At 38.0% G+C, this 21,322-nt stretch overlaps 3 protein-coding genes across 5 annotated transcripts in view; 2 read left to right on the plus strand and 1 right to left on the minus strand.

The window, feature by feature from the left end:
• Window positions 1-754: 754 nt before the first annotated feature.
• Window positions 755-3,357, minus strand: LOC137046584 (vitelline membrane outer layer protein 1-like). 3 transcript variants are annotated; one of them, XM_067423856.1, is made up of 5 exons: window positions 3,082-3,357; window positions 2,726-2,847; window positions 2,502-2,615; window positions 1,509-1,690; window positions 755-980 (listed from the first exon to the last, which is right to left on the minus strand). In XM_067423856.1, exons 1-4 carry the CDS (start codon window positions 3,256-3,258, stop codon window positions 1,510-1,512), a joined length of 594 nt encoding a protein of 197 aa, XP_067279957.1. In that variant the 5' UTR covers window positions 3,259-3,357; the 3' UTR covers window positions 755-980; window position 1,509. The 3 variants fall into 3 exon arrangements, with proteins under 3 accessions (XP_067279957.1, XP_067279956.1, XP_067279955.1); XM_067423855.1 differs by having other exon boundaries at window positions 756-1,002; XM_067423854.1 differs by lacking the exon at window positions 755-980 and adding an exon at window positions 1,225-1,438 and having other exon boundaries at window positions 3,082-3,355.
• Window positions 3,358-8,019: 4,662 nt separating this feature from the next.
• Window positions 8,020-14,086, plus strand: LOC137046665 (vitelline membrane outer layer protein 1-like). The gene is made up of 4 exons (XM_067423989.1): window positions 8,020-8,317; window positions 9,323-9,456; window positions 11,983-12,096; window positions 13,608-14,086. The coding sequence occupies exons 1-4, from the start codon at window positions 8,117-8,119 to the stop codon at window positions 13,789-13,791; spliced, it is 633 nt and encodes a 210-aa protein (XP_067280090.1). The 5' UTR covers window positions 8,020-8,116; the 3' UTR covers window positions 13,792-14,086.
• A 6,914-nt stretch (window positions 14,087-21,000) lies between these two features.
• The window catches only part of LOC137046941 (WD repeat-containing protein 7), a 169,008-nt gene continuing 168,686 nt past the window's right edge, over window positions 21,001-21,322 (plus strand). The window contains 1 exon segment of the mRNA XM_067424450.1: window positions 21,001-21,167. Within this exon segment, the coding sequence (XP_067280551.1) occupies window positions 21,009-21,167 (159 nt within the window). The 5' untranslated portion in view covers window positions 21,001-21,008.

A 21,322-nucleotide genomic window follows, 5' to 3' on the forward strand; every position in this document is an offset into this window, starting at 1 on the left:
GATGTAATTTTTCCCCCTTTTTTTTTTAAAGCTAAAATGGCACAATGCAAATTCTTAAAATTCAAATCTTGTACACTAAAAAAACAACCCAATTTAGGTAATCTAGAACCGAAATGCATGTTGGGTTGTTTATTTAACCCAGCTTTATTTATTTTAATACCAGTTTCTTTAATTCATGTAATGTCTTGTGTAACGACAAACCCAACGGAGCTCAGCCCCGAGATTCAGCTGCTGCCGCTCCTCCTTCTGTCTGATTTCTCCGCTGATGATGGTGTTGCGCCTTTTACCCAATAACATATGTTTGGGATGAGAGGATGTGGGTTCACACAATCCTTTTTTAAAATTATTTAAAATCTCCACGTTTGGATTCAGTTTGTAATTTGGATTATGTAAGCTCTCACGAGTTCTGATAAATGCAATTCTTCTGTTATAACAAACACCGCTTTCTCACCTAAATCAGCACCACAGGGCCAGCCCTGACCAATTTGCTGCCCTAGGCAAGATTTTACTCGGTGCCCCTTGTCTCAAGGTTTAGCACTATTACATGTTGTGGAAACACTGGTACTTTTATTTTTGTAATGCATGCTGTTTTATGTTGTTTATTTTAAAATTTGTACCCTGAAGCCAGAAAAGTATTGCTAGACCGTTATTTTGCAAGTTCTCCCACTTGGAAATCATGGAGGGGTCTGAAATTGTCATCATAGGTGCATGTCCACTGTGAAACAATCTTTAAAAAAAGAAATCCACAAAACACTGAATTTTTTTGTTTGTTAACTGTCTTTGTATGATACAGCTGCAAATAAGTATTTGAACACCTGAGAAAATCAATGTTAATATTTGGTACAGTAGCCTTTGTTTGCAATTCCAGAGGTCAAACGTTTCTTGTAGTTTTTCAGCAGGTTTGCACACACTGCAGGAGGGATTCTGGCCCACTCCTCCACACAGATCTTCTCTAGATCAGTCAGGTTTCTGGCCTGTCGCTGTCAAATAGATTGAGAAAATCTGTAAAAATAAATAATTTTAAGAAACTGCATTGCCATTTTAGCTAATTAAATAAATTTACACTTGAATTTACTGATGTGTTCCTGTAGAGTACAGATTCGGATCATTTCCAGATAATGCATGATATTTACATTAATAACACAAATACGTTTAGATTGAGGCATCTGCCACATGCACTAATGTAATGAACGAGCTGATTTAAAAAAAAAGAAAACTATAAGGTTGTGTTTAGAAAAAATTTAATGCTGATAATGCCGCAAAAACTTAGCCCAGGGCCCCGCAAAGGCTTAACACGGCCCTGAGGCTTTGTGATAATGACCGGCTGACTGTATATTAGATTTACTGTTGAATGACATGGTTCATGTTAGCTTATAGTATGATGATCGATTACTACAATTAATTTAATCTTCTTGCTGTTCTTGTCGTCGTCATACACCTGAAAGAGAAAACAGATTTAGTTGATCTGCAGTGTGTGTGTCTGAGTGTTTGATTGAGATTCACGTCACCTTAATCACAGCAGTACATGCGAACGTCATTGAGAGCAGTGTCATCTCCTTTTCCCTGTCTGTCTTCTACCTTCGTCATGATGCCGCAGATTCCTCTTCCCAGACACGCTGGGCTCCACTCGCCCCAATCACCCCAGGATGTGCCGTCACCCTCCAGCAAAAAAGTATCACTGCATCTGAACCTGGAAAAAATTCAGATGTGACAATATTATGGTACAATATCTTATTGTGCTGTAAGATTGAATGTCAGTCATGTGATTGGCTGCAGCCTAATCACATCCACGAACAGCACCATGACTGCAAGTCTGATATTACAATTACCGATTAAATGACTGGGGGTTACAATCACTGGGACACTTTTCTCAATATTTGGGTCACTTTTTTAAAACTCTTCACACAGTTCTTCTAACACACTTTCAGTTTGGCACAACTGTTAGTTTCACATTCAGAAGGCACTAAAACTACCAAAACACTTCATTCATGTGTCAAATCAAATCATTAAATCACGTCATTACCAGCAAAGGTTTGACCAACAAACACCCTTTACCCCTCATAAAACACTGACCGAAAAACACTAACATCAGCAGCATTATACAATCATTTCTTTTGTAAAATTTCTTTATAAAACCAGAATGACACTATAGTGTTTAAATGGATGCTAATTGAATGACTAACACTTTGAAATTTCAAATTTCTGTCTTAATCATTTGTGTTTTGTTAGGTTTTGAACTTAAGTGTAACAGTTTTGAAATGTAAACGTGCAAAGTGAGAAAATAACGTCATTGAAGGCATTTTGTGCCAAAGCAATGATAAATTATCCATAGTTTAGCCCTCACAGATTTCTGTTATCACTCTGTGAAGAGTTTTTAAAAAGTTAAAGTATTAAGAAATTTGTCCTATCCATTGTATACTGTATCTGAACAGCTGATGGGGGGAACTGAGTCTTTAAATAGCAAAATAAAACCAGGATAACTTATAGCACCACATGCTCACCTGATGTTGTTTGCGGCCGTGTCGTCTCCTTTTCCTTGGGAAGATTCGACTCTCAGCCTGAAAGCTGTCAAATATCCAGATGGACAATATCTGATATCTGTCCAATCACCCCAGCTGAAGAAAAGACACTCGCAATCAAATCAATTATTATTTTCAAGAAAACCCTCAATTTACTTCTCTAGCTTCAACACTTAATGCAAGAATTGTTCATTTAAGTCCATTACTGTCCTATGCCGGACTCAATTGAGCTGTAGTCATTTATGGATGAGTCTCCTTTGGACCGATCGGCACAGTAAAGACGAATCCCATTGAGCGCTGTATCATCACCATCAACAGGTTTTTCCACCTTAAAAACATCAAAAACAACAACATTGAGACAATCTTCCATTTGAAAGAGTTAACTCTAACCTACCCCATAGTAACATTTATCTTCATTTTCTTTAGTATTACACAGACACTTTAAAAATCAGCTGCAGTTTCCTGGAAATAATTGAATAACTCTCAGCAACTCCACAGTCTTGAACCTGTGAAGCACTAAAACACCCCCATATTAGCAAAATAGAGTCAATGCCTAACTTACCCTCAGATTAAACCCTACGGCGTACTTTCCACTTGGACACATGCTCCTACTCCTCCAATCCCCCCAGATCCCTCCATTCTTTACAGTCAGCTCTGATCTGTATTCTCTGGTCTGAACGCCCACATGCTGCCCAATAATGGCTATGAGTGAAAGCGCAATGAAAAATAAGTGATGCATTGCTAAAGCTCTGACTTGAAAGATGAATTTTCAGGTTGTGAGAGTGACCAGGCAGACACAGAGACGGTCCAGTACCATAACACTCGAGTGAAGCCTTATATTTATACACAATATTAAGATGAATCATCCATGATATTCATTCAATCATAGATCAACCCCTGTACCACATATTTGTTTTGTCTTTGTTTATCGGTGTGTACTTTGATCTTAACACCTTTGACCTTATTATTTGTATTTCTCAGATTAGGTGAAGTAAGTCGGGTCTGGCCTAATTTGGTCAGAAGACTTCTCTTGTGGTATGTTATTGCTCAAAGCCTTAAAACATTAAAAAGTTTTTGTAATCAATTCTTTATCTTTTCAAATTAAAAGAGATTATTTGAATTGGTTGTTGTGTTGATTCTGGGACTAGAGGTTGGATTATCCTGGTTATGTTCCCAGAAAGTTCAGAGATCACCATGATGTGGAGTTCTTTAAAGGGTTGGGGGATATTATTTGACAGACCTTCAGGGAACATTCAGGACATTCTGGGAATATTTATGGGACCATTACTTTCCCTGATGATGAATGATGTTCCCTCTACACTACATTTCCATAACTTTTACCCCATTCTTTTTAGGTCCTTCCATCATATTTACTGAATGTTTTCAGAGCATGTTTGTGTAAATCAATGTGCACTGGGCTGCTTTGCAAATGAGGGTCAGTAAAGTGAGACTGGGTAAACTCACATCCAGGGCTCTTACGCTCAGCACTGGCGCCCCCCAGGGGTGCGTTCTCTCCCCACTGCTCTTCTCCCTGTACACCAATGATTGCACTTCTAAAGACCCCTCTGTCAAGCTCCTGAAATTTGAGGATGACACCACTGTCATCGGCCTAATCCAGAATGGTGACCAGTCTGCTTACACGTTGAACAGCTGGCTGTCTGGTGCAGTTATAACAACCTTGAGCTGAACGCGCTCAAAACGGTGGAGATGATAGTGGACTTCAGGAGGAAAAGCCCAGCACTCCCCCCACTCACCATCATAAACAGCACTGTGGACACAGTGGAGTCTTTCAAGGTCCTGGGCACTACCATCTCTCAGGACCTGAAATGGGACAATCACATTGACTCCACTGTAATAAAGGCTCAGCAGCAGAGACTGTACTTCCTTCATCAGCTGAGGAAGCTCAACCTGCCACAGGAGCTGCTGATTCAGTTCTACTCAGCTGTCATTGAGTCTGTTATTTGCACTTCCATTACTGTCTGGTTTGGTTCAGCTACCAAATCAGACATCAGGAGACTGCAACGCACCATCCACACTGCAGAAAGGATTATTGGTGTGCCTCTGCCAACCCTCCAGGACCTGCCTACTCTTCCACACACACACACACACACACACACACACACACACACACACACACACACACACACACACACACACACACACACACACACACACACACACACACACACACACACAATCCTGCCAACCCTCCAGGACCTGTACTCTTCCAGAGTGAGGAAGAGAGCGGGTAAAATCATTACAGACTCCACTCACCCCGGACACCTCCTGTTTGAACTGTCAGGACGGCGACTTTGATCACTAGGTGCGTTTACGTGGAGCACTGTAATTGGTTTAAAAGCCCAATCCGAATGAAAATGTAATCGGTTTGAGTTGGGTGGGATAAACCTTTTCATGAACCGATCAAACGAAAAATTTAACCTTGTAAACGACCTGACCCGATTACTTTTCAGTGAGCGTCCTTATATGACGTGATACACAGCGCGCGCCTTCACCACTGACCGCGCGCCGCGCTCACACGCAGGCTATAATGCTGAGAGGAAAGTTTATTTTTCTGAGGGGTAAACTTTTTATTTCGTAAGAAGTTATGAAGATAATGTTGGCATAATGACACAGACATAGCCCGGCTACATCCTCTCATCTTGACCGCGTTTGTTCCAGGCACTTTTTACTTCCACTGCGCCTGACAAAATAATTTATTTTATTCTGAGATGATTACACTTTACAACAAATTATAGATTGTAGAAGTCCTGGTGGCCGTTGAGAGCTGCTATGGCATCCGTGAACACATTTCAGCCGCTGGAGAGGAGAGTCGACATTTCTGAAGCGGCAGACAAACTGTGATGATTGCGATTGAAAGTCATCACATGTAAACCCCAGATCGGTTTAGATAACGTCTCATGGAAACAGTCCAATAAATCTTTCAATCGGAATTATTTTAATCGGAATGACAAAAAAGTGTGCATGTAAACGTGGCTACTTTAACATCTAGGCATAGGAACAGTTTCTTCCCACAGGCCTTTTCCCTCTTGAACAGTTACCCCCCCGGGCAAATGCCTGTAAGTGCAATTACACATATCTCCTGATTACTTATATTATTTATATTTGTTCTTACCCCCCCAAATACTGTAAATGCTCATAATCTCTAATTCAGACTAAACGTATCTGTGACCTTATCCTGTTTATATTTTTATTCTTAGAATTTTTTTTTATTACTGTGTTGTATTTGTATTGTTTATATGCACTGGAAGCTTCAGCACCTGAGTTGCTTCTCAATATCAACTGTTTGTCCAACCTAAAATTGAAATCATAAAATTTGAAAATACCATTACCTCCCAGATTCAGAAGAGCTCTCTTCCTCACACGAACAGCTGCTTTAGCTCATTTCAATGGGGTGAGTTTGCTGGATGAAACTTCCAAGATCACTCAGTTCCATGTTTCTCGGCTTCCTCTTCAAGTTCTCTACTCTCTCCAGAAACTCGATCTTTCAGAGCTGATTGTGCTGCCAAAAAGTTTAAACCTATATCTGACCACACTTTCTTGGGATGTCCTCTCAAAGCAGTGAACCTCTTGTAAGACAACAAGAAACCCTCAGTGGATTAATCGCTTACAACATCTGTGTGAAGTGTGAACAGCCCTTGAAGCCATGCAACAAAATGTTCAGTCGCACCCTTTTTTCATCTTTCACTTCATATCCATCTTTCATTTCATCTTTCAGTATTTGCCTATATCACACATATATCTGTCCAGGTTTCATCTGTTATTTGTGACTCTTTCTCCCAATTTTTTTAATGTATATTGATGAATGGTTCTTGTATTTTTGTATACATCCATATATCTTTTTGTAACCTTCTAATGTGTACGCATTTGAAAATATTGTAATTAAATTATAATCTTCCATCAATGTACTTTTTTTTAGCCTGACAAGCCAGACCCACATCAAGATGTTTGGTCTGGAAACTCTCCATTGACAGCTCAATCTGAGGGGCGGATAAACGGTTGTCTTTCAAACTCCCTCTGCACGCGATAGGATAGCGCTACAACAACCAGAGCAACGAAGGTGAAGCAGAGCTCGCTGACAGATTAAACATTCGCCGTATCCGGTCGGCTAAACTCCGAACACATCTTCCCTTTTTAAGAATGACTTCAGTGCCGTTCTTTTCTCAGAGAAAAGCTTAACTCCAAGTCTTCCAGAGTTGTGGTCAAAGCTGATTCGAAAGACCGCTGCCGTTTGCCAGTTTCTGTGTTTACTAGAAGCACGCAAACGCAACTCGGCTGTCGTCATTATGGCCCCGCCCGCCGACTCTATACACAATGTGATTGGTCCGGCAAGAGTTAGGCGATTACAGCTCAGAAGGGTATTGAGAGTTCCTAGACGACACTTGCGGGCAGATTAAATTTGCTGCCGTTAGGGTGCGTCTAGATTTCTAGGCTACTTTTTTTTTGTTTTTTTGTTAAAATAATCTTTGACCTACAAACATCTATAAAAGTCCTGCTTTTCTAGTCTAAATGTGCTTGGAAGTGCCTGATAACTGTCCTTTCCCTTTAGAGATAACTGAACAGTAAGATGTGATACCTCTCCAAACCCATTGTTTAAATCTCTCTTCTACCCTAGCCAGTTCGAAGTGCTTTCCAATTTAAAAATCCAGCTTGTTTCTCTAATCGCAATTTCTTCAGTACTCTAAACCATAATCTCAATGAAAATACAGTCCAAGTACTCAATCTGTTACAGCTCTTTTCAGCTATATTTTTATTTCTAAGTATTTACCGTAGGTGTGTCTATCTGTGAAACGTGCAGGATTTTGAGGAAGTGTTCCCAGTTCCGGCTGACCTAATCAATGCAGCCTAACAATCATTTACCTGATTTGAATGATATAAATTGATAATGTTTTTATGTGTATGCCATTGTAAAGAGATGCGTTTTTAGTCTAGATTTAAACTGACAGAGTGCTTCCCGAATAATGCTAGGAAGACTGTTCCAGAGTTTAGGTGCTAAATAGGAAAAGGATCGACCGCCTGCAGTTGATTTAGATATTCTAGGTATTATCAACTGGTCTGAGTTTTGTGTGTGTGTGTGTGTGTGTGTGTGTCAATGTGGACCCTCCAATAATAGCATGATCTAAGTCCAACCTGCACAGCAAATAGAACATCTAAATGTTATCAATGTACATGATCAGTGGCTCAAGTATATTATGATACTATGGTTCCAGACACACGCACACACACACTCTGAGTGAGTGAGAGTGTGTGTTAGAGAGAGTGAGTGAGTGAATGAGTTTGTGTCTGGAACCATAGTATCATAATATTGATCAAATCTGGTCTTGAGCCTCTGTTCATGTACATTGATAACATTTAGATGTTCTATTTGCTGTACAGGTTGGACTAAGATCATGTTTTTAGTGAAGGGTCAACGTCCCATATTGAGACACACACACGCACACACACACACACACACACACACACACACACACACACACACACACACACACACACACACACACACACACACACACACACACACACACACACACACACCTGATCTGGGCTCCAGCAGAAGACATCAGGACGGCTCTCAAATCATGTCCAGATCTCTTCCTCTGACGCTGTTTTCGTTTCTGGCTGTTTTTGGGCCGAATGTGAGCTCAGTCGGACGCTTCGAGCGCTCCATCAGCAGACCCGTCGGATCAGAGCTGAATGTCCATAACGGGATGAGTTGGGGACCGTGGGGGCAGAAGGAAATATGTCCGGCTGGAATGTATGCCAAAGGGTTTAGTCTGAAGGTTAGTAACTATAAGTAATGTGAGGTTTAGTCGTTACAAATGTACCAAAAAAAACCCCAGAAGAAATCAAAACTGAGTCTATTTACCTAAATAATTTTCCTGAAAACGTATTGTGGTTATAAGTGATTATTGTTATTGTGATGGTGATGTGTCTGGGTCATGCCGACTACTGGTTAATGTCAACCGATATGAAATGCCAAAGTTGCTTTTGGGTTGACTAAAGATATTTCTGTGTTCGTCAACATACATTTACATGAGAAGCAACATGAATTTATATATCAAGGGCCAGATTTACTAAACGGCAGAATATTGTGAGAGCGCAATGGGAGTGGAAAGCTCTGTGTGTGATCTACTGAAGACAGGCAAATTAAAGAATAAAGACGCAGCCGGATCATTTCCATAATGACCAACACAATCTACCAGTTTTTATTGGGCAGTAAATAATGATGCAAACACGGGTAAATTGATGAGAACAAATCTTAGTTAATCACCTTGTGTGATTAATTTAAAGGTGCACTGTGTTAAAACTAGATTTTAGTTCTTGATATTATGCACAAACTTAATTTTAATAAATGTTTCATAAAACAAGACTTCGGTTTCATTTGGCTTCTCCAGTAAATGTATCTTGAATTGGGAATAACAAAAATACTTAGTGAGAATATAATGAAAGAAATAATTGCAGTGTAAAGAATATGCATTTTGTATTATATCATGTGGGCGATACAACCAAAGTACGTAGTTGACACACAAACGCTGCAGAACGATAACTCACTCCATCTGGAATTTTTTATACCAACTGGCAGCCTTCCGGTCTCTCTCTTGAAGCCAAACAAGGAAATTACTTTCAAGTTTTAAGTGGGGGAAGTGAAAGGGAGTCCATCCTATATCCTTGTGTCTTTAGTATTTATTCATATTTGAAGTCTTCACATTTTTGTTTATGTTGTGTATTTTACTCAGTTTTAATATAAGTTAATAACGCTGCTGTAAACTGATGTTTTTCTGAAGGTGGCAGGGATGTGGGAATCTTTGGTTGGTGATAACACAGCGCTCAATGGGATTCGCCTTCACTGCATCGACCCGTCCCAAAGATCATCAGGCCCATACAAGGACTACGCCACCGTTCAATCCGACGTAGGAAGGTGAAGCGTTTAAACTGGACGTAACACAGAGAAGCTGTACCAAAATCTAGAGAACTGCCATGATTATGACACAGAGTTACTGCTCATGTAGAGCGCTTCAAATCGGTCACTAAACGCTCTTAGTTCATCATGATAGTCTTTACAAATAAGCACAGCTTTTATACATTTTGAAGCACTAATACAGTTGCCAAAGCTAAACCTAGACTATAAGCAAACTAAGCCACGGTCACATGACCTCAACATCACCTTTAGAGGATGGATACGGACAGATATTTAGAAATGACGTTCGGGTTCGGGTCGGGCTCGGTCATGTCAGCGCGATAAGGCATTGAACCTTTTAAATTTAAAACTGCTTATTATGCAAGTAGCCAATGGGCCTGTTTAACTTGATGCAATGGTTTGCTTTTGTGATTAAAATAAATGTAAAATATTACCCTAACATCCGTCTTCCTGCATGCGGAAATTTGTTTATGTCGCCGTGACAACAACGCGCAACACGTGCGTGCATATTGCCCGCGGCATCCTCGTCATTCCAGTGAGCGCAACTTCAGCGCTGCTGGCAGCAGGACAGCCTTGAAGACATCCACAGTTGAAGCAATCCTTTTTCTGCATAAAACCTCGATTAGCCTAAACTTTGATGGATAGATTATGTAAATAAATAGATCCCATGTTGCAGTTTAGGAACCATACAGTTTGAGAAAATTGGTAAGATGACTTTCATTTCAATAAGCATTTCAATTGTGTTACGTTAATGTTTTGTTCTGTTTGCTTGGGCCATTTTTAGCAGACCTTTGTTCATTTAATTTCAGTTGCCTATTTGATTGGGCTCTGTGTAAGGTTTTATGCCCCATGTGCAATGTCGTGGAATGTATACGCCAATGATATGCTGTTTTTCGCGTGCATATGATACGCACTTTATGGCGTATTTATTACACGGCTCTGTGAAATACTTGATTCTGATTGGTCAATCGCGCATTCCAGCGGTATGTTATTTCCAGATAACACCCGCTCCGCGTTATCTTGACCGGCACTACTTCTTTGCTTAACGCTGGTGCTTCACACAAACGCTTCGATTCGAATCAGAAGGCTCTATTAACCCATCGGAGTCGTGTGGAGCACGTTATTTGACGGACAGCTGCATTTTTTATGGACTTCAAACGCAACTACAACTAACTTACTGCTGGGATTAACGTTAGCCTGGACTTTTTAAATATAACTCTGATTGTATTTGTCTGAAAGAAGAATGTCATATACACCTATGGTAACTTGAGGGTGAGTAAATCATAGGCTTGGTTTCATTTTTGGGTGAACTAACCCTTTCAGCGTTCATTTTCAACATTTAGCAAGGGCATATGGCAAATCTTCAGTAATAGATAAAGGCTTAAAGCAGGTTGGAACTGTTTTCCTTCGCGGAAGCTTTGTGTAAGAGCTAATTAAAATATTTAATCTCGAGACAATATTTTGTGTTTAATAATTATTTATTTGAGACTAGTAGCCGTGTAATAAGCGGGATAATGTCCACCCAGCCGGTTGTTATCTCAGAATAAACCCCTTCAGAGTGACGCTCCGCTTCGCCTCGGGGTCCTGATCGCTCTGGAGGGGTTTATTCTGCGATAACAACCGGCTGGGTGGACATTATCCCTTACATATGACACGCTCTCTTGGGCAGGTTTAGGGTAGTGGGGTGGGGGTTTCGTATGTATAATACGCCATAAAATGCGTATCATATGCACGCCAAATGAGTTTTGAGGTATACATTCCACGAAATTGCACACTCGTACTCTTTATACGCATTTTTCATTTTTGCTCGTCTGTAAACATCAGAATGCCTTCCTACAGTTGGTTAATAAAAGCGGGCTTTCCACACAAACAAACGTACGTGTCATTATTATATGAGGAAAAAAATAGTTTTTAACTGTCGGGCTCGGACATAAATATTTTAATGCCTGTCGGGGTCGGGTTCGGTTACTGGTCTGTCGGACGCGGGCCAGGCTCAGACAGAAAAATGCGGCCCGATCCGCACACTAATCACCACCATTATTTCCCTCATATTCTCCATTGTTGCAGCTCCTCACTCCCCAGCCTGTCAGTAACTGTATTTAGTTCCTGGCTCTATGAAGCCCCTCCTTCTTAAAAGCACACTGTGCTCTGATTGGTGGGTCCGAGCGGTGTGTTGTGATTGCTCAAGCGATTCCAGCATGTTTGGGAAATGTCCCGCCCCTTACCATAACTGCCAGATTTAACACACAACTAACTAACTCACATAACGCCCCTTTATTCTGTAAATGAATGATTTAAAGGAGAAATATTGTGACGTGTTGGTTCCCAGAAGAAAACTTCAAAGGAGGCATTTTTTAGGGAGTTCAGAAACACTGACACTGATGTAGAGAAAAACTCCCGCTGGAGGGACTTTGGAAACATTTTTCATACTCAAACAGCAACATTTCACACTGAAGAAAGCTAAAAAAAAACCATAATAGAAGACCGGTTAAACCACTAATGTCCCTTATCACATTTTTTCCTCAGCTGGGGTAAATGGTCAGATATAAAATGGTGTTCGAATGGATTCCTGACATCTTTTCAGCTGAGAGTGGAAACCCAACAAAAAAATTGGGACGACACAGCCGCAAACAATATCAGGTGATGGTTTTATTTTATTTAAAACTTATTTTGAAATCATAACAGCATTCCATAACAAGCTGCATAAACACGTCACTGCATGAGGCTCAGTCGACACAGTTCCCCTTCGAACGGTCAGTCGTATTGCTTCGAAGATGCTTTGGGAAAACTCCTTATCTGAGAAATACTGAAGCCTTTTATGAAATAAAGCAGTGCTTACTCCACAGCCAAAGCAGTGCTGAGGCTTACTCGCACGCTATTGGCTTGTCAGTGAGATCATAATACATAATATTATGTACATAACATAACATATTACATAACATATTATATAATGTTAATGAGAACACTATTGTAATAAAACATTGTGATTGTGAATTATTTTGGTTTAGTTGCCTTGTTTCATTGTGTTGCTCCAGGAAGAGCTCGTGCACAACATGGGTCACGCTTTCCGACTCGCGCACGTCTTAGTTCAAGTTCACAGATTGTTTCCAGATTGGGCAGATGTAATTTGACTATGATTGGGATTGGGTCATATTAGATAACATTAATGAGAACACTATTTTAATAAATCGTTTTGAATTAATTGGGTTTAGGTGCCGTGTTCAGCCGTTGTTCCAGGAAGAGAGCGTCCACATTGATTAACAGATCTAAGTTGGTGGAACAGTGGAACAGTTGGTGACATGTTATATTGGAGGTTATATTTAATTATGAATTAAGTAATTTAATTTAATTATCAATGACATCCACTAATTTAACAATCCTATAGCCCTTTATTTAGATTAAAAATCCTTCTCATTCATTTGGTGAGGATGGCGTTTTGAGCAGCATTTGCACACCCTGTCATGCTGTCGGCTATAAGCCACTGCTGTAGATGCATATCACAGTATTAGGCTAACGATTAATCAATTAATTGATCGATCATGAGAATTTGTGTAAATTGACATCCCTAGTCCCTGCATTGCAAGCACATAATCCATGTTATTATACATTATTCTGAATCCATGGCAATTTGAGCGTCTTTTATATGCAAATGGCCCCCCCCCCATTCTGGCAGGCTCTGGGTTCAGCTCGGAGGGCTTTGCACCGATTGGTTCGCACAGTTACGCCGTGCAGTTCCCGCTGACGAGTGAGTAAGTCTCAGCACTGTTTTTGGCTGTGCAGTAAGCACTGCATTACTTCATAAAAGGCTTCAGTAGTTCAAAAAAAAGGAGTTTTCCCAAAGCGTCTTTGACACAATACTTGTTCCCTTATCTCAGGGAACCGAGGTTACGCAGTATAACCTTGTATGATATCAAGTGACCTGGTTAAACTGAGTTATTTAACCCCCAAATATCACTCTAACAATAAAGGTTTGCAATAGAAGAACCATTTTGGGGTTCTCCAAAGAACTTTTCTATCAACAGCTCTAAGAATAACCATTCCCCCCACTATAAATGACCTTCTGTGCAGTGGAAAGGTTCCATTAATGTTAAAAGTTTTTCATGGAGCGATGGATGCCAATAAAGAACCTTCATGTGCTAAATTTTCTCCAGGTTTAACTGCAGTGGGAACGGCCAAACACTGGAGGGATTTGGGACATCATGGGGCGATTGGGGCGACTGGAGTGAGAAATGTGGAGGAAAAGGAATCTGTGGCATCAAGACGAGGGTGGAGGAACCGCAGGGAGTCGGAGACGATACAGCCCTCAATGACGTGCACATGTTCTGCTGTGATTGAACTCATTGGTTGTTTTAGGGACCAATCATTTGGGGAATTTTTTACATGCATCATCAATAAACTAGTAAAGTAGTGCTTAACTAGTCAGAATGAATTGAGCAGATGTTTTCCCCCTTTATATTGAATGGACGACAATGACGACAACGAGAACAGCACCAACATCCAATATTGAAAGATCTTGAACATACTGAAGAATTTACTTACATTTTCTTACTTTCATCAATCTAAGAAATACATTTCTATGAAGTTTCTACATGTGATTCTGTGAATGGACATTAAAAATGTTAATAAAGTATATTGAGTGTTTCTTCATGGGTCAATTCTTAAAGTAATGTATAAAAGCCCATTTCTGCCACATAAGAAAAAAAAATGTTTTGGAAAATCTTAAAGGGTTAGTTCACCCAACAATGAACATTTTGTCATTAATTACTAACCCTAATGTCGTTCGACATCCATAAGACCTCCGTTCATCTTCGGAACACAAATTAAGCTACAAGAATAGTTTTTGTGCGCAAAAAAAACAACAACTAAATAATGACACTGAATCAGTCTCACGTGATTTCAGCAGTTTGTCAGTTTGACACGCATTGATACACTGATTCATTAAACTCCGTTGCTTCAGGAAGAAGTATTTTGAAATCCCATCACTATATTAGCCCATCACTATATTAGTGGTTATTTCGTGTTGTTGCTATTCTCGTCGCTTCATAAAATTATTTTAGAACCACTGTAGTGAGATGGACTTTGTAACTACGTCTTTAATGCCTTTTATGGGTCTTGAGAGAGGAACTGACATTAGTGTCAATGAAGGCCTCTCTGAGCCATTGTATTTCAACACTAATATCTTCATCTGTGTCTGAAGATGTGTCTAATGGCATGAGGGTGAGTAAGCTAAATAATGACAGAATTTTAATTTTTGGGTGAACAAATCCTTTAATTGTGAAATAAGTCACAACTTGACATATTAAGGACTTATGTCTAAATTATGACACAGACATTCAAAAATATGACATAGGGCCGACTAAGTCAATAATGAGATTAAAAAGTTGAAAATAGATAAAACATAGTAATTATTATTTTCTATGGATCTTTTAAGTGTCTTTTTTTATGTTGTAATTATATGACTTAGTGTGTTATAATTACAATTTACCAAATGTTTACCATTACCAAAGTCTTATGTTTACTTTAACAAAGAGATCTCTCCAGTTTTCCTTATTTGGTAAAATAGGGTCTAAGGTTTAGTACAACTTATAGGGTTTAGTATAAATGACTATACTATAAAAATTAAAATTAATAAAAATCTTTTTTTAACTCACCCAGACGTTGTTCTTTTGAGCCGTATGACCTTTGTATTGTTTTTTCCTGATCACAAAAGAACAAAACTTATTAAGATCCTCTCACACTTAATAAAGTTTTAAAGAAAATATGCTAAATTCGTGCCGTATTTAGACATACGATAGTTTTGGTTCTCTGAGGCGAATATCGGTTGTCGGTTGAAAAGTCACGTGATGTCAGTCAGAATGACAGTTGACAAATTTGAACGCTTGAGAACTCGAATGGGCGGCAAATAGTTTACAAATGGTGAGTGAGTTTCTAGTTTCTAGGGTTATGTATGTAGAAATAACATTGAAATGTTGATGTTCACACTGACTGAATTAATGTTGAAGCAAGCAACGTTGAAATTTCAACAAGTCAGACGAAGTTTAGTGATGTGCTTGCCCCTCCTGCAGGATCTTTTAGAATCAACACTCAAAATGACTCGCTAAATATAAAAACCTACAAGAAAAGGCTAAGTTTTTTCTGTGATTTTTTAGTTAGCATTAAGTCCTACACATTTTTTTAAATGATTAACGTAAACATCTTTAAATATAAATTATTAATTTCGATGTGATGTTATCATCTAATATTTAGCATTTACTCTTCATCTTATAAATAATTATTTCAGGTGTAAATTCGATTTTTCAAAAACTATATAGCAGTGTTCTCTCTGTATGAAACAGTATTTTCTTAAAATGGCTTCGAAACAATCCTGCAAAAATCCTGAATAATATTTACCTCTAAATATCAACTAGCGTGTATTCTTATTTAAAAATATTCGAATGTTTACGGTAAGTTATTATAATAAGCTATTAATGTGTAAAGTGATTTATATATCTACACCCGAGACATAATTTTGTCGTTTCTCAGTTCAGTGTAATTAAGGCTTCCTTACAAGGTTTTCTTTTGAATGTGTTTGTTGTTGTTGTATTTAATTGTATTTATTTATTTATTTTATCTTTGAAGACTTTTTGTTTTCTGGTGCCTGTTTTTGTACTGTTGTTTACATGTTCTGTAATAATTAATAATAATAATAAAAGTCTACCTGCAGCTAGCACGACGTTAGTGGCAGTGACGTCGCTGCGTGACGCAATCACGCACGAGCGTGCTCCCGTCAGCTGATCAGCGAGCCGCTGCGGAATCAACGCTCGTTGCTGGGATATTTTCATAAAATAAACGACATAACGAACATGAGACGTTAAAGACCGGCACCGGTGAGTAAAACACAATCGGTCACACAACCGGACACTGATAGAGACGCGCTGTCATATAATAATGATGATAAACGCACTGATGAACGGGCCAGAGGTCAATACACACACGATATGTTTACACAAACATACACACTGACATCATTCACAGTATATTCATATGCACATATGAACACATAATGAAGATAACAGTATCCATATGTATGTCCACAAACACTATACACATTTATATCATGCACAGATATATAGCTACACATGTTAATGTGTATTATACACACAATATATACATATACGGCATTTTTGGCAGCTTAAAATGTACAGACAGGTGATTTTCAATCCAAATAAATGAATAATATTCGCTGTTCATGGTCGGTGTGTGGACAGTTTGAACTAAATTGGTCAGTCTAACATTGGAAAGTCCCACTGACAATCTTTAATCCATACAGTAATTATTTTTAGGCCCAGACAGAATACACACACACACACACACACACACACACACACACACACACACACACACACACACACACACACACACACACACACACACACACACACACACACACACACACACACACATATATAAGTACCGGTCAAAAGTTTGAATTTGACTAGTAGCAGCACAACTGTTTCCAACATTGATAATACATCCTCATCTGAGAATGATTAGTGAAGGATCATGTGACACTGAAGACTGGAGTAATGATGATAAATTCAGCTTTGACCACAGGAAGAAATTACACTTTATAGTATATTTACACAGAAAAACAGCTGATTTACACTGGAGGAATATTTCATTATTACTGTTTTTCGCTGTATTGTTGATAAAGCAGAAGAGACTTCTTTCAAAAACATAAAAAATAGTAATATTTCCAAATGTTTGACCGGTATTTATTCAGCAGCCCTTGATATTATTGTCACTTGGATGGACATTGTGTGACGTGTTTTGTCACATGGTCATATTTTACATGTTTTACATGTTTTTTAGTGCAGTTTTTTTTTTGTGTTAATTATGGATATATCTTTTATTAAGAGTGTAATTTGATTGTGACTGGTTATATTTAAAAAAAATACTCTACTGTGGCATGGAAATTGTATTAATTTGAAAAACAGATGCTTATTGTACATTGACAGATTTAAATGCAAAATATAATCCACATATGTTTCCACATATTTGTCTGATTATCATAATATATTAGTCTAGTGATGTTATGGTTGCGCTGTTGACTTTCATAAAGATCCGAGAGCTTGCGAATTCATTGGTTGTGTCTGTGCCGCTCATCGATTACTCTGAAAGGGTTTGGTTTGATTCATCTGTGAGTGTGTCAGGCAGACAGAGAGAGACGGGAACACATTATTGTTTCTAAAGCGACAAAGGAAGCATTTCAGGATGAAGTTGGTTCATATCGTGAAAATTAAACAAGCGTTTCGCCGGCTCAGGTGTGCTTTATGGAGACGCAAGCATGTCAGGTAAAGCCATTTGGTTTTGTGTGTGTGTGTGTGTGTGTGTGTGCGTGCGTTTTAAAGCCTTTTGCATTATATTAATGGATTATATGAATGCATCTGCATTATATTTATTGCAGTACAGACTGAACAAATGAATGAAATTAAAGGCTCAGTGTAAGTTTATTGAATGAATGCTCTTATTTAATTCCGACACGCTTTAAAAAACCAATTGTTTCTTGTCTTTTATATATTGCTTATATAAATGATCTTGGGTTATGTATATCTGAGCAAATCTGGTTTCATTTCCTTAATACAAACAGAAACTAACACCCCTGGTTAATGTTAAAAGCTTTTTTGTCGAGTTTTATTGGACTAGCACTTATAGTGTTCAATAGAGTCATTGACGTCTGTTTATCTGTGTGTTACGTAACCAGCACACTGTGTCCGTCTGAACACGGCTTCGATTTTAATTCTGGTTTGATTTTAATTACCAGTTCAATCTCCAGTTGTGCTCCACTTTATTATCACATGGAGGTCGGATGTTATTGTCGGATGAACCCATTATTATTCATGTGAACTTGGCGACTTCTAAGTGATGGATATTGATTTTAATGTCAGTTTAAAGAGGTTAATCTGTAAAGTTTGTCAATCATGATCTGAATCCCGGTGAAACTAATGATCTGTTCATTTGCTCTAGTTGGAAACATGCTCGGATCTTTTCAAATATGCTGTTTGTTTTATACTGTGATGTGAACATTATACTGTATACCGCAATAGTATAGTTAACATATCCAATGAGTGTCATAAATAATCATAAATATAATTTTGTTACATGTACACTGCCGTCTAAACTTTGGGTACAATGAAATTTTTAACCCTTGTGCAAATCCTTCAAATTCACTATCCTTTCGTTATCCTCGTGGAGGAAAACGCCCACTATATTAAACTGCTGTAAAAATGTATCAGAGAAATAATTTTTTTCATTTTTTTTTGCATTGTTGATGGTTTTCCCTGTTGGGAAAAATGTAAAATTTGTCATTACATTTGTGATCAGGACTGAGGTTGATTAATAGATTATGCAAAACAAATAAAATAAAATGTATCTGTGAATTTGCCCACAGTGTATCGTTGAGTTTGTAAAAACTTTCAAAACATTTTCCCTAATGTTCCTAAATATGTGTAAAAATAAGATTTGTCACCAAAAATCATTCAAACACAGAGAAAGTTGTGGCAAAATTTAGACTTAAAACCACCCCATAGTGGATGAAAACGTCCCCAGGGACACATCAATGTTTTTAAAAGAGTATTTATGCTGCATTTATTTGATTAAAAATACAGTAACATCTAAAATATTGTAAAAAATTCCTCCAGTGTGAATCATCTGTTCTCTAATATATAGTAAAGTGTGATTTCTTCCTGTGGTCAAAGCTGAATTTATCATCATTACTCCAGTCTTCAGTGTCACATGATCCTTCAGAAATGAGGATTTAAGCTCAACAAACATTTATGATTATTATCAGTGTTTAAAACAGTTCATATGTTTGTGGAAACTGATGCATTTTATTTTTCAGGATTCTTTGATGAATAGAAAGAATAGAAGAAAAAAAAACTTTTTAACAACCCCAAACTTTTCCCCCTGTATTTATTAAAGAGTTTGTATTTATTGTAAGACTTCATTGACTATTCTATTGCAGGGCTCGACATTAACGCTTGTCTGGGACAAGTGGATTTTTTGAAGGGACAAGTGAAAGAGAATTGTACTTGCCCGACGGACAAGAGTCTGATTAAAAAAAAAACAAACTAGTGAATCACCAAAATGTACAAATAATTGTGCATTAATGTAGCGTAAGTGGCGATCGATAGTGGTGGATAATAATATATGATGAAATGACGATAATAAGGTCGCGCTGTTGACGCTCGTGCAGCCTCTCGAGGAGAAATCACAACACTAGAGCGTTTAGGCTGTTTGCTGAATACCATCACGACTGAAAATAACACTGCTTTCATATGACAGTTTCATCAACAAATAATTAACATTCACTTACATTTACATTCACTTAAAGTCACTTACATTTTAGATGCAATATTGAGTGCTTTTGTTCGATTTCAGCAACAAGTGTGTTTGTGTTACTGAACGATTCAGTGTTTGAATGAATCGTTTGAATGAACGACTCAATGACTCACTCATTACGACTCACCTGCTGCCACCTACTGGAGGTTTAGTTTCATGTTTAAACATACTTTCCAACATTTCTTTTTTGTCTATTCAAAACTACAAATCTCAAAACATTATTTAATGCAGTTGTAATTTTTCAGTGTAAATGATTTAATTTTATTGTTAACAGCCCTTATAGTGTCTTAATTTAATTCAATGTATTGATCAAATTTAACAATATAAAATTAAACCTGAAGCATAGCCTGTATTTAATAAGATTAGGGGTAAATGCCCTTTATAAAAGGTACAAATATCACAAATTTGAAATGATTCAATAAAAAAATAAAAAATAAAAATTCACAAATATGCAGATTTAAATATGTCAAAGCTGATTGTACACGGGTGAGAATATTGCTTCAGAATAAATTATAGTTACAACACACACACACACACACACACACACACACACAAAATTAAAAAATATCGAACTTTTTTCTGGAGAAGCAAATTCTTTACTCGGACAAGTAAATGAACGATTTCACAAGCACATGAAAATGCTTAATGTCAAGCCCTGTATTGGTTGACATTTTTTTGTAAATATTTGTGTATTTTTCAGTCAAATATCAAACTGAAAGAGTTTATTGAATTACAACTGAGGTTTTTCTTTGTTAAAATAATTGTATTATATTAATAATGAAAGGATAATATGTGACCCTGGACCACAAAACCAGTCATAAGGGTCATCTGAATAAATCATCTTTCCATTGATGTGTGGTTTGTTAGGACAATATTTGTCAACTATTTGAAAATCTGGAATAATAATTTGTTTTGTATATTTATGATGGGAAATGTACAAAATATCTTCATAGAACATGGAAACCTAATATTTTTTGGCATGAAATAAAAATAGATCATTTTAACCCATACAGCAACATTTTTAATTAAACATTTTTTCAGGCCTTTTGTTTCACCTAGGCTTGTTTCTCTAGTCTAGTAGGTCCTCTTTTTTGTGTTTTGAGAATTTCCAACAATGGCTTGACTGATTACTGTTATCTTTTGTTCTCTCTCTTTTCAGTATCACAGAGACCATGTCCGGAAACAGTCTGGTATTACCCATAGTTCTGTGGGGCCGCAATGCGCCCACTCACTGTATCTCCAGCCTGCTGGTGATGGACGATCTGGCCACCATCATCACCGGCTGCCATGATGGACAAATCTGCATCTGGGACATGACCTCAGAGCTGGAGGTGAGAGGTCACAGTGAGGTCACGCATGGCTTTTATCCATTGAAAGCATTGTTTTCCTATAAAGAAACATTCTGTCACACTGGGTTAGAACATCATGAAGGCTAATAAACACTAGAGCTGCTCTTTGTTAAATTGTTAAAAGATGCCGATCTCAA

Source organism: Pseudorasbora parva, chromosome 18, assembly GCF_024679245.1.
Source record: "Pseudorasbora parva isolate DD20220531a chromosome 18, ASM2467924v1, whole genome shotgun sequence".
NCBI lineage: Eukaryota > Metazoa > Chordata > Actinopteri > Cypriniformes > Gobionidae > Pseudorasbora > Pseudorasbora parva.

Excerpts from the sequence above, each read along its gene's own strand:
- LOC137046584 (XM_067423856.1), bottom strand. The coding sequence starts at position 3,258 with ATGCATCACTTATTTTTCATTGCGCTTTCACTCATAGCCATTATTGGG. Across the intron at positions 2,848-3,081 it reads CCGTAGGGTTTAATCTGAGG|GTGGAAAAACCTGTTGATGG; the intron begins GTAAGTTAGGCA and ends GATGTTTTTAAG. Across the intron at positions 1,691-2,501 it reads ACGGCCGCAAACAACATCAG|GTTCAGATGCAGTGATACTT; the intron begins GTGAGCATGTGG and ends AATTTTTTCCAG.
- LOC137046665 (XM_067423989.1), top strand. The coding sequence starts at position 8,117 with ATGTCCAGATCTCTTCCTCTGACGCTGTTTTCGTTTCTGGCTGTTTTT. Across the intron at positions 8,318-9,322 it reads CCAAAGGGTTTAGTCTGAAG|GTGGCAGGGATGTGGGAATC; the intron begins GTTAGTAACTAT and ends GTTTTTCTGAAG. Across the intron at positions 12,097-13,607 it reads ACAGCCGCAAACAATATCAG|GTTTAACTGCAGTGGGAACG; the intron begins GTGATGGTTTTA and ends AATTTTCTCCAG.